Source organism: Notothenia coriiceps, unplaced genomic scaffold, assembly GCF_000735185.1.
Source record: "Notothenia coriiceps isolate Sejong01 unplaced genomic scaffold, NC01 NC01_scaffold00037246, whole genome shotgun sequence".
Lineage (NCBI taxonomy): Eukaryota > Metazoa > Chordata > Actinopteri > Perciformes > Nototheniidae > Notothenia > Notothenia coriiceps.
Window position 1 is genome coordinate 3,938,931 of NW_011369947.1, and position 15,801 is coordinate 3,954,731.

The window sequence follows — 15,801 nt, forward strand, 5'->3', positions numbered from 1 at the left end:
TACAAGTATTTATGATTAATAATGTTCTGCGTATATGAGTCAATTTATGAATGAGTGCAGTGTATTATACGACAGGCCTTTATTTGTATAAACATGTCTCCCAAAGCAAAAGAGCTTTTTAAAGGGTCTAATGTTAATAGCATTTTGAGTCAAACAATATTTAATCATTTTAGCACGCTATCCAGAAAATGGGAAAAGGGTGTAAGGAACGGCACATATTACGCACGGTGTCTGCGCGCATTCCCATGTAAAGGCACCCTCTCAGTGTCCAGCACCCTATGCACCAGCTACGGAAGCCACACAGGTCATAATCTATACATAAATGGAATTATAATACCGACGGGACGCCGAGACGAGTTGAGCGACTCTGGACACTGCCGCCGTGCGCGCAAACGCCGGAGTGTGTGTGAGAGTGGTTATTTGTGTGTGTGTCAGTGTGTGTGAAAGCCACCACTAGTCGCCCCCAGTGCTCTTCAGTTTCCACTCTCCCTTCTCACCGCAGACTGAACGTCACGTCCGCACTTGAACTTGAGTTTTCTCCCATTGTAGAAGCCAGAGAGAAGCACAGAGCCGCACACTGCTGCACACTGCCCGGGGAAGCGGGACTCTGCAGCGAGCACAAAGACAAGAGAGGGAGGTAGCCTGTCCTCAGAGCAACACTGGGCTTTGACTCCACTAGTTAAAGTGTAACCCGCCCGCCTGGCACTGCTGGTGCTGCAGAAGAAGTGCCCACCACTTTGCGAGAAGTCCCGAAAAGGACATTGGATTCCTATTGGACTCACTTTCAGGCGTTAATTGGCGTCAATTCACCTGGACAGGGACGCACGGTGTCCAGGTGTCCGGAGAGTGGACACAGCTGACGGCCGGGTTTCCTCCTCTCCACCCTGCTCTTCTCCACCCGGCTCCTCTTCCGCTCTCCTCTGACAGATGGTGTGAAATCGCGGAAAGCAGAGTCGGACTACCCCCTCCCTCGCCACCAGAAGGGAGGCGCGCCACCACTTTGGAACTGAACTCCGACCGCCTGCCCAGCGCTGCGCTCCGGCCGGCCACAGCAGAGCAGGATCCGCTACCCATTGGAGGGACATCCACCGCACAGGGGTCAGTCCGAGGGCCACATCTGGGACAGAGCCGAGGTCAGCTCTGGGCAGCCAGCAGCAGGAGGAGACGCCACCCTTCCAGCGCCGCTCTCTGGGCGATGCCAGAGTAAATGCCAGGGCGATGTCCCGACGAAAGCAGGGTAACCCGCAGCACCTGTCTCAGAGAGAAATAACACGTAAGTGGCCCTGCAAATATTTACATGCACACATCGCTTTTCCCTCTCCGGTGTCATTCTGAGGCTGAGAGATTTTTCCCGGGATGATGGTGCGTAAAAACAAACATTTTCAGACTTGGAGCAGAAAGTTTCTCGGGGTGCGTCCTGAAGGCCAGTTCTTTCCTCTCCAGCGTAATTGACAACATTTGATAAAGTCTTTAATTTACTGACCTGATTATAACTTTGTATAATTATCCTGCTAATATCAGGGAAGATGCCACTGTTAAAGAAGAAGGAGATCCTTCCTGTGACTTAATTGAGACGTAACTTCTTTATGTCTCTGCTTTTTATTTCAATTACATATAACCAGTGCGATCATTAAATGACACTTAGTGTTCAAACCGCAACAAAAACACAGTTCAAATTCCATCGGTTTAAACGAACATATAAATTATCCTGTTATATAAGATAAAAACACACACCATGTGTTTGTAAGTATCCTAAATTAGAAATAAGAATGACATGCTCAATTTCGATCAATTAATTCTTCTTATTATATATGTTTGCACTTTAAGAAAAAAAGGAAATGTTTTATTGTAATGAAACTAATGAACTTTATCATTGTACCTGCTGCCGTACGGGGAGATGTTGAAATGAAAGAAGGTGCTCTTATTAAATCTTTGATAGACACATCACCGCCTCGTGCTAGCCTTCCTGTCTTCAGTTAAATTAGTCCCGTGCATGAGGTCTATTGCTGCATGGATGCAAAACGAATTATTTTTAATATTTATGTTTCGGTTTAGATTATTTAATAGCCTGCACGCATTGCCAGCGGAACATTCCAGGGTTTCCCTCACGACACTTTTAAGCACATTACAGTAATGGAGCGCAAAACAGGTTAAATTAAGTAAGCCGAGTTTTACTTATGTGAAGGATTAATAGGATCTTAAAGGCGTTCATTGGTGCAAAGCAGAGAGCGAAAGGAAATACATTTACAATTAAAGACAGAGGAAATTAACCTTTTTTTTTCTCATAATGTCAAACCTAAATTACGCGGAGGATTTAAAAAAGGAAACGCATCGCTCTTCCACTGAGTTTGACGCAAACTCTAAATCTGTTTTGGCGGGGACTCTTTTTTCCCGCTAAACTTGTGAGCAGTGGAAAGCTTTTGGCCTCAGATCAGTTTCAGCTGGTGTCCTGACAGCAGCAGGCTTCATGCTGGACTGTAACTGCTGACACTCAGTGTGTGATGGGAGGGATGTATCTAAAGGCAGATGTGAGTCCAAACCAAAAGAGGAAGGGAACGTGAAGTGCTGCTCAGTATCACAATGCTACATTTAGTTTGGATTTATTTGGTCCAGTTTTAAGTGTATTGGAGTGATGTGTGGAATCTGCAGGTCAGACCAGCTCTTCAGGGGTTCTGCAGAACTGACCAGCTGCGGTTACAGTAGAAACGGATCGTCTTGCTTCGGGACACTTTGCCTGTCTTTGGGTTCCCTCCTCTGCTTTTCCCCACAGGGTCACACACTCACACCTGAACACAATGCATGGGGCTTGGATGTGAAATCATATCCTTCCAAGTATGTGATTGCTTAACAGAGCAACAACGTGTGTGTGGCCTGCAGTGTGTGTACATTTAGAAATGGCTCACACTGTGCACGCTGCATGCTTTGCTGTGAGATGACAGTTTATATTCTAAACAACAAACAGACAGGTGACGTGTGGAGATGTGAAGATGGAAGCTAATACATGAGCATCCTGTTTGTATTGTAACAAAGGTGCTTAAAGCTCTCTGTGTGTGCTCATGAGTGTGTGTGGAGTGTAAAATGCATTTTAGTGTCCACAGAGCAGGTCTGACCTGTCTGTGTGTCTGATGTATCACCCAGGCTGCAGCAGGGCTGTACATTCCACCATTTACATGTAAGAGATGCTCACAGACACACACACACACACACACACACACACACACACACACACACACACACACACACACACACACACACACACACACGTAATCCCCTCACCAAAATCAGCATCATTCTTCTAAAGCTATCAGGTAATAAAATCAGGCCTCAGTCGTTGTGCATTATTTTTAGGACCCAGAATATTAGGGTTATTAAAACATTTAGCATATTTCCTAGTTTTTCTAAAGCGTATAATATTTTTGATGAATCTGCTTGCCTTTGGTTATTATAATGTCTGTGTTTTGAGAAGAGAATAAAAAGAGGAATCAATAACGGATCACAGTTTGAGCTACTGCTCAGTACCTGCAGGAATGAAATGTTAGCATCTCTCCATCTGTCCTGAGAGAGACGAGGGGAGATCAATCGTTAGGAATCTATAGTGTTTTTGTTTGCCATGCAGATGTGTTGTGGGTTTTTGACATCGGCAGGCCGAGACAGTTTACACCCGAAGGTGCAGATGTGCCTTCTGCTTCTCCTTCACTGCTAACCCCAACAAGAGGCTGATTTAGTGTGAAGAGACGCAAACAGGACGAGAGCTCACACACACACACGCACACACACACGCACACACACACACACACACGCACACACACACGCACACACACACACACACACACACACACACACGCACATACTGGAGTAAGCTGCACATGCAGCTTACTCCAGTATGTGCGTGTGTGTGTGTGTGTGTGTGTGTGTGTGTGCGTGTGTGTGTGCGTGTGTGTGTGTGTGTGTGCGTGTGTGTGTGCGTGNGGAATGAGCTCCCCATTGAAATCAGGACAGCAGAAAGCTTACACATCTTCCGGGGGAGACTGAAAACTCATCTCTTTAGACTCCACTTCGAGCGATTGAATTACTAACAAAGCACTTATAGACTAATAAAGGGCTGGCTTATCTAAAGCCAGTTGAGTAGCACTTGAAATGTTTTGGCTCTATGAAACCTGATGTACTTATATGATTCTGTTTTCTTCAAGGTTGTATCTTCCTGATCGAATGCACTTATTGTAAGTCAGCTAAATGCAATGTAATGTAATGTGATGTAATGTGATGTGGTAATTGATTTAGAGGAATGTACATAGTAACCCTAACCTAAAAAATGGGGATAAGTACTGCACATGTTCAGACAGACTGATAGGGTGATGAACTTGGTTGTTTTCTTGCAAAGTGCAGAAATACCTTAAAACATATGTCAATCGTGATGTGAAGTAGGTGTGACTTTTGGACTTAGTAAGTATAGCTAAAAGTAGAGCTTTTGATGACATCATGTGTAAAACCCAACATATATTCCCAAAGAAAAGTTCACAGAAACAGTTTTTGGCTTTCACTCTGGCATTGGTGTGTCTTCCTTGAACTTGACTTTCATAGACTACTTTTATTTGATTAGTATTTCCCTGTTGGGGGTTATTTTTAGGTTTTTATCCGCTCAATGGCAATTGCTCAGTGTACACAATCAGAACATGGGAGAAGCTCAAGTGCTATTGACAGAGGTCAAAACCACACTGACATTGATGTGAAGTGGCTTTACAGAGTGATTGCAATGATACTTACATGATTGACCCCCCGCTGATGAACCAATCAAACTTGACTATCTACATGCAACTTGTTATTTAAAGAGTTTCTCCATGACTACGTTCACATTTAAATACCCAGGGATGCTCACCTTTACCTAAAACAACAAAAAAAAAAATAGTGATGAGTAGTCCATTCCTCCTCTGACCTGGTCCTGCAGTCCCTGATTCGCTGCTGGTCCTTGAAGCCTTCGGTGACAGGGTTGCTGGCGGGCCATTAGAGAGATTGCCTGTGGGGGGGAGAGTGTGGACACCTTCGAAGAGGAGGGCCTTCATCTAATCAATTTGGCTTAGTGGTCTGCCACTGAGGAGCCTCCTTGCTGCCAGCCAAGGCCATATAAAAGTCACTACAGGAGAGGAGAGGCACAGTGACGCAATCACAGGACACAACATAACTGTACATTGCACCTGCATATTAGTTTGCAAGACTGCCTCACCAAACATTTGAAATACACAAAGCTGCTCAATTAAGACATTCATTCTTGTAAGCACAATAATTAATGTCTGTGATATTGTACGTGAGTATTCCTTTGGCTTTTTTAAAAAAGCTCTTAATCTTAGATTTAAGGAATGAAAAGTGGACTGCCCTTTCCCTCCCGGGCTTTCCCATGGGTTTGGGTGACTTCCAAAGGCAGGGATTGTCAATTATAGATAAACTACCAAGTTTAGGTTTGAAAGCACATGCAGCTAAGTCTGATAGGAGGCACTGATACTTATCATTCTCATCTGCCCTCTCTCTATAACTCTCTCTGGTACTGAACTACCTCTTCAATCTCTCACTTCAGCAGTGTCCAGGTGATGCAGTGTGATCTAAGGGCTTCGATATCTGAAGACTTGCACAGTTAATAACGCAGGCATAGATCTGCGGATTGGTTCTGTCTGATGGTGAACCCATCTGACATCAGCTCAATCTGTCTCTTTTCTGTCTTACCCCTAAAGTTCATGGAATATTTGGAAAAGTCATCACTTTGATAGAACAATTGAAGCCTTAATGTGCAGTACAGTAAATGAGGCCCAAGTTGTCCCCTGTACTGCTTTTGTTAAAGCTTTTTTTGAGCCAGCTGAGATTACACCATGGCCTACAAATGAGGAAATGCACAGGTTCTTCGGTTTTATTGTCAATTAAAGGGTTCAGCAAGTTTCCCTTTCACATGGCAATTTCTAATGCCGTCAGTACAGTGAAAAAGCTGATCACCCAGGCTACAATGCGGGGGCTGGTACCGAAAGTCTGTCGAGTCCAGTCGAGCACAGCCATAACACGCTGTTGAAACATGTCAATAGATCTACTGAACTCTCAACTCTCAACTCCACAACGATCCACTTCAACTGTGCATCACACCTCTCAAAGTAGCTTCAGTGTTGAGCACACACTCAGCAGGCAAGATGTTGGGATAGCAAGCTCATATTTAGCAAAGCTGAAAGCACTTTTAAACCCACTGGCCCTCATGAGACTCTGAACTGCCTTCCTCTACCTGAGTTAGTGGAGAGGCTATTAGTTATGTCAACTCTTAATCATACTCACGTATTGTAGCGGGAGAGAGAGGGAGTGCCCAGGGTGGGTCTTTAAACTAATGTGGAGTGGGGGTTCAGTTCAAAGTCACTGGCAATATGAGTCATAAAAACACTCATGCTATCATAATAACATCCAGGGCTTATTATAGCTAATTATTGCTACGGCTGGTACTGTTAAACGGCGAAGACAGTGTTTTGGTAATGAGGTGTGAAGTGCTTGGAGTGGTAAAAGTCTCCACTCAGCACCGCTGGGAATGTGCTACCAGTACTATTCCTATTATTACTTCTGCCAGGATCCCAATAAAGCCATAGCTAGACAGCTGAATCATGTGGAGCCGGTGTGTGTGTTGGTGTGTGTGTTTGTGTGTGAAAGAGATGGTGTGTGTGTGTGAGTTTTATGACTGCTTTATTACTTCCTGAGCTGGGCTGAGATCTGTTCTGCAGGTCTCTCGTGTCACACTTAAAGCAACACAGGAGCAGGGAAGTCTTGATTGGAAAACAAAGTCATTTGCACTTCCTGACATGCAGAAATAGACTCAGATGGTGGTTGGCCGTAACCCCATGACGGGGAGCATGGGAAAAGAGCCCTTGTTTGTTTGCACTGACTCTGGTGTCGTCTCAGACACTCAGCAGAGGGACATTTATCAGGAATGATGTGTCTGCCTGTCACCGTTTGAGATACAGCATTCTCTTCCACTCCGGTTTTTCTCAGAGAACTCTTAATGTACAGCTTGTTTATCCACTAGTATGTACATGCTAACACATGCATAGAGTTGACATAAATCCTGTTCACGATGGCACTGCCTTTAGTGATACTCTTGGGGATGAAACTTTGCAGAGGCTGGAAGTGTTAGCAGGAAATTTGATTGCAGAATTGACAGTGATCCAACCTTTCTTCATCTTGTCCGTGCAGATGCCCACAGTTCTGTTTTCTGACATTGTGAAAACGGAGAATGTCACATTGCACTTTTGTTGCTAAGTAACAAAATAAGAACACCAGTTTAATAAACCATATTAGAACTTGCAGTCATTTAAAAATGATTATACCTCTATATATACATGTACAGATACTAAAGTTAAAATTGTTTTAAACTTTAATTTATGTCTCATCTTCTCTGTGTCTCATTAGTCGGTGAGCACCTCTGTGGTTCTTTTACATTGTGTATGACATGTCAAAAGAGGGTCAAATTGGCCAAGGGCAATGCCTCCTGGTCTCACAACGATAAGTCCACAAAGCGTTGGGAGTGTTTAGCATCTCTTTGTGTCCAGACTCTTCATCCCAGTGGACCTGAAAACAACCCCTCGACTCCTTCACCCTGTTCATTAGTCCCTTTGTAGGAGGCCCCCGCCATCTCTCGCTCCTGCACCCATCTGTTTCATTGTCTTCCACTGGGAGGTCACTTATGAAGTTTGTCTGCTTCAAAGCACATGTGAGAGAAGCACTCAGGGGCATGTGCAGCCACATGCGGGCAGCCACATGTGGCTGGAAACACACATACTGTAGGCTTACACACACACCTAATGCAGGCTAACAGGGATGTGTTCACACATTCATTCAAGTCTACAAAACTATGGCCTACTTTACAATTACCATAATATTAACTTAAAAAAGACAATTGAAACAAGTTCATTTACACTGTTTCATTTCAAATGATCTCACTCCATGGGTGTGTTAGATAAACTAAAAGTACCGCACACACCAATACATTTAGATTTGATATAATGATTTACAAAAGCTTGCTTATGCAAGAAAGGGGTGGAAGATGAACATGCATTATCTTTGCCACAGCTACTTGAGAATGTCTCTCATCCCCCTACTCTCCTTCCTCCTGTTTTCCATCGGATCCTCAAGATACAATCACCCTCAAAGCTCTGTGAGAATCCCAGAACACTCCCTACCACATTCCCATCTTCCCGCAAGCATGATCAGTTTCAGAGTGCTTTCTTTGGCTCACAATCACAGCTTTGATCAAAGCAAAACATTTTCGCATACTCGGCTTGATTTATTGTTTTTTCTCATGGAATGGTTTCTGTCAGCCATTTGAACGTTACAGGCAAATTCATTTGACATTGTGCAGAGACTACTGGACAGGCTTCCTTTATGCTAGCTATGCAAATGTTTATAAACCACATGGTGTATTTGACCGAGGTTCTGGGTCTGGAATGCCTGAATATAAGCTACTCCTTATTTTTTGTTTGGATTTAACCTATAATCATTCATATTTGTTGAGATGCTTGTATCCCTCTGCAGGAAGCAGCAGAAACACATGAATACAAAAAGAAAATCTGACTAAACTCACCACTGCACTGGCTAATAGATCTTTAGGAGAAGTCTGTCTTTCTTTTTTCTTCTGTCATGTCCTCACATTAGTATTACAAATAGCACTTCATTGATTTTCATAAAGAAGCTCTTCTTTCATTTTTAACACACTACAAGAACGTATACATGTACAGCTGCAGAAAAACAACCTAGAGCTGCTTTGGTTTAGGGTTTCTTATTGTAGCAGATGCAGTTTGACAGGAGGGGTTGAATTTCCTGACCACTTCCTAAAGCCTGCTGCCCCAAATTGTCTTTGTCATGTGTAATTTAGTCAAGTAGCAGAGATCAAACCCAACCACAACCAACAGACTCAAAGTATGTCCCCTAGTGAGGCTTGGGAATAATGTCGGGAAGTACAGCTCAGTGCTAGAGCATTTGACTGCAGATCAGTGGGTCACCAGCTTAAATCTTTGTGCCCTCTCTTTTTATGGCAAGGTGATGACATGATCCACTCTTCAAATGGAGACTGTTTTCAGGGTGTGCTGTCAGCAAGGTCACACCTTGCTGGAAAGTTATTGATTCAGAAAAACTCTAGTTCCTTGAAACTGATATCGCTGCTGAAATCTTGCTAGCAGTTTAAATTCTGTAGAGGATAAGATAAATCTCTTGGTGTGAAGAGAGGATATCCTGTCAGGAAGTAGTTTACTTAAAAAAAAATGAGTTTCAAGAAAATGTACTTTTTTGAAAGAAAGATAGATATATAGATAGATAGATAGGTAGATACTTTCCCCCCCCCAAATTGGGAAATTATTTTATCTTAGCAGCAGTGTTTTCAAGCATTACACGAGTTAAACAAATATATTTAAAAGACAGACATAATACAATTATAATAATATAACATAATAATAAAATCAACATTAGCAACAAGTATATAGAAATTCACAATGGAAAGGACAAAATGTATAATTTTAATTATTTATAAACTGTGTGACTGAAGTTTGTGACATGGTTTTGTTTCTAATAGACTAACTTATATGTATATGATAGACTAGTAAACAGTGATCCAGGTAATGCTCATTATAACTGGCAGTATCAATATATTCAGTCAAAAGTTCAATGCCAACATATTTGATAATTTCTCCTTCAAAATCTTTATCTGGCAATATGTTACCCACTCAAGGAATACTGCTTACAATAGATACACCTACATTTTGGGTGTGACACTTTGAACTTCGTATTTGAAGTATTTGGCCTGTATGTTATGTTTGGAGGTTCAAGATAAATAAAAAAGCCAAAGACTAGAAATGATATCGGTTATAAAGCGGAAAAGTTAGACACCTTTTTTCTTAGCATGACGGTACAATTTGAGAGAGCCTTATGCAATCTTCAATAGTTTTTTTTAAATAGAAATATGTGTTTCCTGTCCTGACAAAAGAAGAAACTTTTCGAAAGAAAATCATACTTTTCAGCTCATGAGTGCAGAGGGCTTCAGTACATCAAGTGCTATGGAATTTGCTGAAAATTTACTTGGGACATTTCATCATTTATAAATCGTACTTTGGGGTCAGGTTGTGCCATGACTGTGAACAATTGAATCTTTGGACCTTGGTAAGGCCTTTCACTGCTTTCATCCACAACTGCAATACACTCTGGAAACTTATGCTTGCATTGAAAGACCATCACTCCTGTCCTTTTTTTAACATCTCCTTTTGATAGCATACAATCCAGATAATGCTCTGTGAAAAGCAGCATGGACTGACTGTCACTGTATAATACTTTTTTGATGTTAAAGTACTGCATAGCACCTTTGAAAGCTGTGCCACCCTGTGACTTTTTGTGGAAAATACTATTTAACATCGGTGAGACTAAGGAAAAGTTTCCTTACCCACTATGCCACCTGTGTTATTCCTGCGAAAGGCGCTTCACATCAAAAGCTAGATTCTCAAACCCCATGCTTCCGTCTCATTGTCCCCTGTCTCGAGTCTCTATGAAAACCTCATGTGCTTTTCATAATACTCCGTGACTGATCAGAGCGATGCATATCCAAAACACAGTCTGCACATCACAATACCATCTGTTTTCTAGCATCCTGGATTTGTTTTTTGTAAAACAGTCCACAAAAAGGTTCTTCACATATTTCAGAGCTGCATGGAGTTTCTGAGATCTTTTCTGATGTTTCTGCCTTTGTTGCTCTGCTCTGTGTTATGGAAAGTACGCCTCTCTGATATGCTTTGACTTGTTGCATTTAAACTACTCTGACCCCATACATGCTGTGTGTGTGTGTGTGTGTGTGTGTGTGTGTGTGTGTGTGTGTGTGTGTGTGTGTGTGTGTGTGTGTGTGTGTGTGTGTGTAATCAGAAGTGTGCTTTGTACAGGCATTCACCCGATATTCTGTTGTAACTGGACGACATCTCAATGTTAAGTTGGAGGTGAAGAGAAAGGGTGAAAAGTAAGTTCACCCGAGACACTCTATTGGCGTTATAGTTGAAGGATGAGTGCCCAGTTTCTCTACCTCAGTCGGATTGACATAACCGACACCTTCAAAGGGTTAGTGCCCTTTACTCTCTCCCGCGGATTGCTATGTATGGACCTCTCGTTCTCACCGGAGAAGGGTGGACTGAACACCGATCGGTTGAGTTGGGCCCATTACCCCTCAATTGACGGAGTCGTAGATGACACTATCCGCGTCCCCTCCTGTCTGCCTCCTGCCCTGAAACGATAGAAAGACACACGAACAAGAGAACATGGAGTTTAACGGAGTGGTGTCCCTCATCTTTTGTAACACTTTTCTGGAAAGGGCTTGCAGATGTTTCCTGAGGAAAAAAGATATATGTAAACTAAGTTAGTTTTGTCACTGTCTACATAGAACCCTGTAATAAATGCAATTTCATTTTAAGACTACCAACAAAGTATAAAGTTGTGTTGATACGATGATTCTATTGAGGGAAACTCAAGTTTTCGTGTGTGTATGTAGTTTCTAAGATCCTGTCTTTCTAGCTCACGTTGTTGTGAGAGTAAAGGATAACCACGGAATGTGTATACCTAATTTTGGGCTAATTAGTCTTGTACTTTTCCCCCAAAGTCCCCTTCTTTTCTTTGTGACTAATATATCAGCGATACTGAATGGCGGTCCCTTTAGTGTCTCAAGATATTACAAAGGGTTCCAGCGCCTTAAAAGGGTATGTACTGTCATTCTACCCCCACCCACCAATGCCCTTATTTATTTCGACCCAGAAGTGAGGTATATTTAGTTTTATTCGATATGTCAGTCATATACTCTGTGTTAGGTCGGCTCCTCCACTCCCGACAGAACCACTTACTTGACCCATAAAAGTAGACCCTCCGGGAGACCGGGTAAGCGTCTCAGGCTTACGAAGTGGTACACACTTGACTAACATTTATTTTACGGTTCGCCTTGGTACCGAGTACTTATAAAAGAATTTTCGCCAAAAAAGGGACCCAGAAACTCTATGAAATTCGGACGCCCGGTCAAGTTACAGACTTATTTTAATACCGTGACTGTAAAATTGAGAGGGAGAGGTACTGGTCGACTGATGTATAACTACAGGGGGACACACGGCTCGTTTCCCCTAAAGATGACTTTATGTGGGACTGGACTTAGTAGGTGTCCCCCTGTCTTTCTGGGTCGCGACGCAGCCCATCACCCGTTGGTACCGACACTCTTCCTCTACTTTTTTACATCTTCTAAATTATCGCGGCCGACCAGGTTGGGTCCCGCTTTCGGTCCCACCCTTTGGGTTGAATCTCGAAGATACAAGTCGGTTTGACATTAAGATTCTCACATTACAGTCTATCATCTATCCTGTTTGAAACTTTTTTGAAGTTGACAACTAGGAAATGGTTTCTCGCCTTCTACTTTTAACTTAACCTGTACCCTACCTTTCTTTCGTGAAAATTTCGTTTCTCCGCAATACTAACTTTTGTATTTGTGACGTACACAGACACCACACCACACACACACACAAACACCAACACACACACACACCACCAGGGTTAGTAGTGATGTCGAACGTAGTCTGTTTTGGCGCCTAATTGTTATGACTTTTTGAAAATAAATTTACAGGGATCCACATATATTATAGGTTTAGAATACAAAACAATGGCCCTCGTTGCGTTTTGACGTCCAATGTTTCCAAGAAAATGTACCGTTTTCCTACACTTTGAACGGTTTTTCTGGATGAGACGTGATGAAAACTACCAACTTTCTATGATTACGTAAAGAAACGGTCTTCCTGAAGGTACCTATAGAGTGCAAAGTTATTGACTTTACAACATTCTGAAGCGTTATATCATTAAGTAGTCAGACGGCAACGAAATAAACCGTACTTCACAGTATACTTCGACTTTATTGAGATGACACCCTCGACATCACCAGGTTTGTTATTGTAAGGGACTACTTAACATTTAAAGCCATATTTAAGCTACAAAGTAACCGTACGAATTTGGTAATCCGTGTATCTGGACCGGTGGGTGTTTGACATAAGTCAAGGAAGGGGGCTACTGTGCGAAGCATATAGTTAGTAAAACTTAAGAGCGAACAACCCCTTACTACAAGGGAGTGTCAGGGAGTCAGTTTGTGATGTCGTCCTCTCACGACTAATGACCATAGGTGTGTTCCAACGATTCAGTCGACAGGACAAAAGTAAAATTCCGTTCTTTATTTCTGTCTGTCTCTAGCTACGAAACGAGAAGAGGAGTGTTTTTCTGCTTATGTCGCTGTAAATGACCTCTCGTTCTCCTACTCCTACAGTCCTGAAGGAGCCCAGGAGCCTCTACTCCAGGTCGTCGGTGCTGTGGATCTGTGAAGTTGTTGCTTATTCGCTTTACAAACAGCTCAACGACAGAGAGGTTGACAAAGGATCTGTTACTTCTAAAGTCTATCCTCCCCCTCCTCACCTCAAGTGAGGCGGTTTAGTTTGCCTGACGTAGATCCAGCTGCCGATGACGAGTAACGACTCTGAGGTCTCTCGTTGTGTCGTTCCAAAAAAGTACACAAACGTTAGGTCGACCAATACCTTAGCTCATGTTTGGTGTACTCGTAGCTGTGAGGAAATATATGGCCATGTGCTAATCGTCGGTGTAGATGACTGCCGTGTTTTGGTAGAGTTTAAAATCAGGTCCCTGAGTACCTCTGAGGGACGGTGAGAGGCCGCGGGGGTCTCTCAAATGATTAGTCGTTTGGTTTGTTGGGTCTTCTGCGGTCTTGCTTGCCAGGTCTCGTCGTGGAAGGTACATTTGTGGTAAAACCACACACAAACCAAGGTAATTACGGCCAGGCCTCCATGTCCAGAAGTCTTTTCCTCCGGTATTCAGAGTGAGTCCGCACTATGACACAGGTCGCACGCGAAGGTACCTAAATTTCTTGGTGCGAAATTCTTACAGTGACTGGTTCCGGTCCTCACCCATTCGATCTTTAGTGACGGTTTTTCGAATCGTACGAACTACGTAAAAACCCTAAGTCAAATGAACCGAATTTCGTAATCTGTTTCCCCCCCGGGATTATGCCGCAGCCGTTTCCCTTTACACCATCTAGTGTAGTCCGTAACTTTTTTTATATCATGATATGACATATATATAAGAAAAAAAATCTTCAATCCGGATAGTAGGTAGGATTGATACCGTAAACGGGTGAACTAACTCATGTCGCATTCGGTCAGACTCGACATAACAGTATGACCCAAGTAAACGTCAATACCTCACCCGCGAGTGGAGGAGTAGACTTCGGTTAAATCACCTTCCGGCGCGGTGTCAATAGGCGGCAAATTACACCGTGAGTCGTGGGGGAGGCCGTCGCGTGCCACACTGTCGTCTAACCGTCCCACCATTTATGGGGACACTCCTAGAACAACGACAGTAAAAATTTTCATGTCCGAGGTTGCGTGTTTACTCGTTTAATGGACTCTTACTGACTCTACTTCTCAAAGGTGCGGAGAAGAGTGGCGTCCTTTACACGTGAAATCACACCTTCATGAAGTCTGTAGTCTCCAGTCAGACATTCCCGGACTTTACTTTGGACGGGGAGAGACGAATTTCTTGTTTCTTCGGTGTGACTTGTTACAATTGACTATACCCGTGTCGTCACCACGAAGGCTCACAGGTTATCAGCAAATACTTATTAAAACCGTGGTCTTATTTAGTGTTTTTGTTAACCTCTCCTTTACGACCTTGTGTTTAGACAGGCTGTACACCTGGTAGTCATCCGAGGATTATGTTTGACACATGTGTCCCAATTAAATAGATATTTTACGAAAGTAATGTATACGTGATCACCACTTGCAGATAATTTCGTACTAATGTCTCATGAAATTTATCAATCTCCAACGTGGAGTATAGTTAACAAGTACTAGAGGTACGTTACACTTGGTATTGACTGTCATTACTTCTCATGGTAATGATGTTCACTTTGTTCTCTGATGACTATTCTGATCGTTGAGGTGGAAACGTGTTAGTCGAAACATGTGAGCCAACACAAGAAGTGGTAACCCTTGGACGTAAACGTCTCTTCGACGGACCGTGTTACTGAAACACCGTACCTCTCCAACGAAAGGAGGTGGTAAATTCTATACAGACGTAACAAGTGGTTACATAGACAGTGGTCCCGTCGGCTTTACACCCTAGGTTTTTGACCTCCGACTACTACTCATTCACTTGTGGTACTCAGAGACCGTCCCAGTGCTGTCGTAGACTACGTACCTCCGAGTCAAGGTGGCGTCAAAGGTCTGTCGTGCAAGTGTCTTAGTATAGCGTTTGCTAAAGTCGCGTGCTCTTATTTGAAGAAGACTGTTTTTGCCGGAGTGAAAGCGGTAGGAAAAAAATCGTTCTACTGTCTTTACATTTGAAAGAGTTCGTGAGGGATTGAAAAACGTCTGAGATAATACTAAATAAAGACTTTTGTATTCAATAACCACACAATCCACTTCCACGACGAACTCTCGACTATTCCCGTGAACACAACTCCGTCACCAAGTTAGTGTCTCTACCGCAGGGCCAATTTTTTTCGGACGAACCTCGTAACTGACCGTGTATACATTAGATTTGTCGAGTGCTGTGAAGTAGATAAAGATGTGTGTGTGTGTGGTGTGTGTGTTTGTGTGTGTGTCGTGTGTGTGGTGTGCTGTGGCTGTGTGTTGTTGTGTGTGCTGTGGTGTGTGTGTGTGTGTTGTGTGGTGTGTTGTGGTGTGTGTGTGTTTGTGTGTGTGGTGTGTGTGTGTGTGTGTGTGTTGC

At 43.0% G+C, this 15,801-nt stretch overlaps 1 protein-coding gene across 1 annotated transcript in view; it reads left to right on the top strand.

The window, feature by feature from the left end:
- Nucleotides 1-569: 569 nt before the first annotated feature.
- The window catches only part of LOC104966304 (B-cell lymphoma/leukemia 11B-like), a 49,007-nt gene continuing 33,775 nt past the window's right edge, over nt 570-15,801 (top strand). Inside the window, exon 1 of the mRNA XM_010795492.1 lies at nt 570-1,273. Within this exon, the coding sequence (XP_010793794.1) occupies nt 1,219-1,273 (55 nt within the window). The 5' untranslated portion in view covers nt 570-1,218. The remainder of the gene's footprint in view (nt 1,274-15,801) is intronic.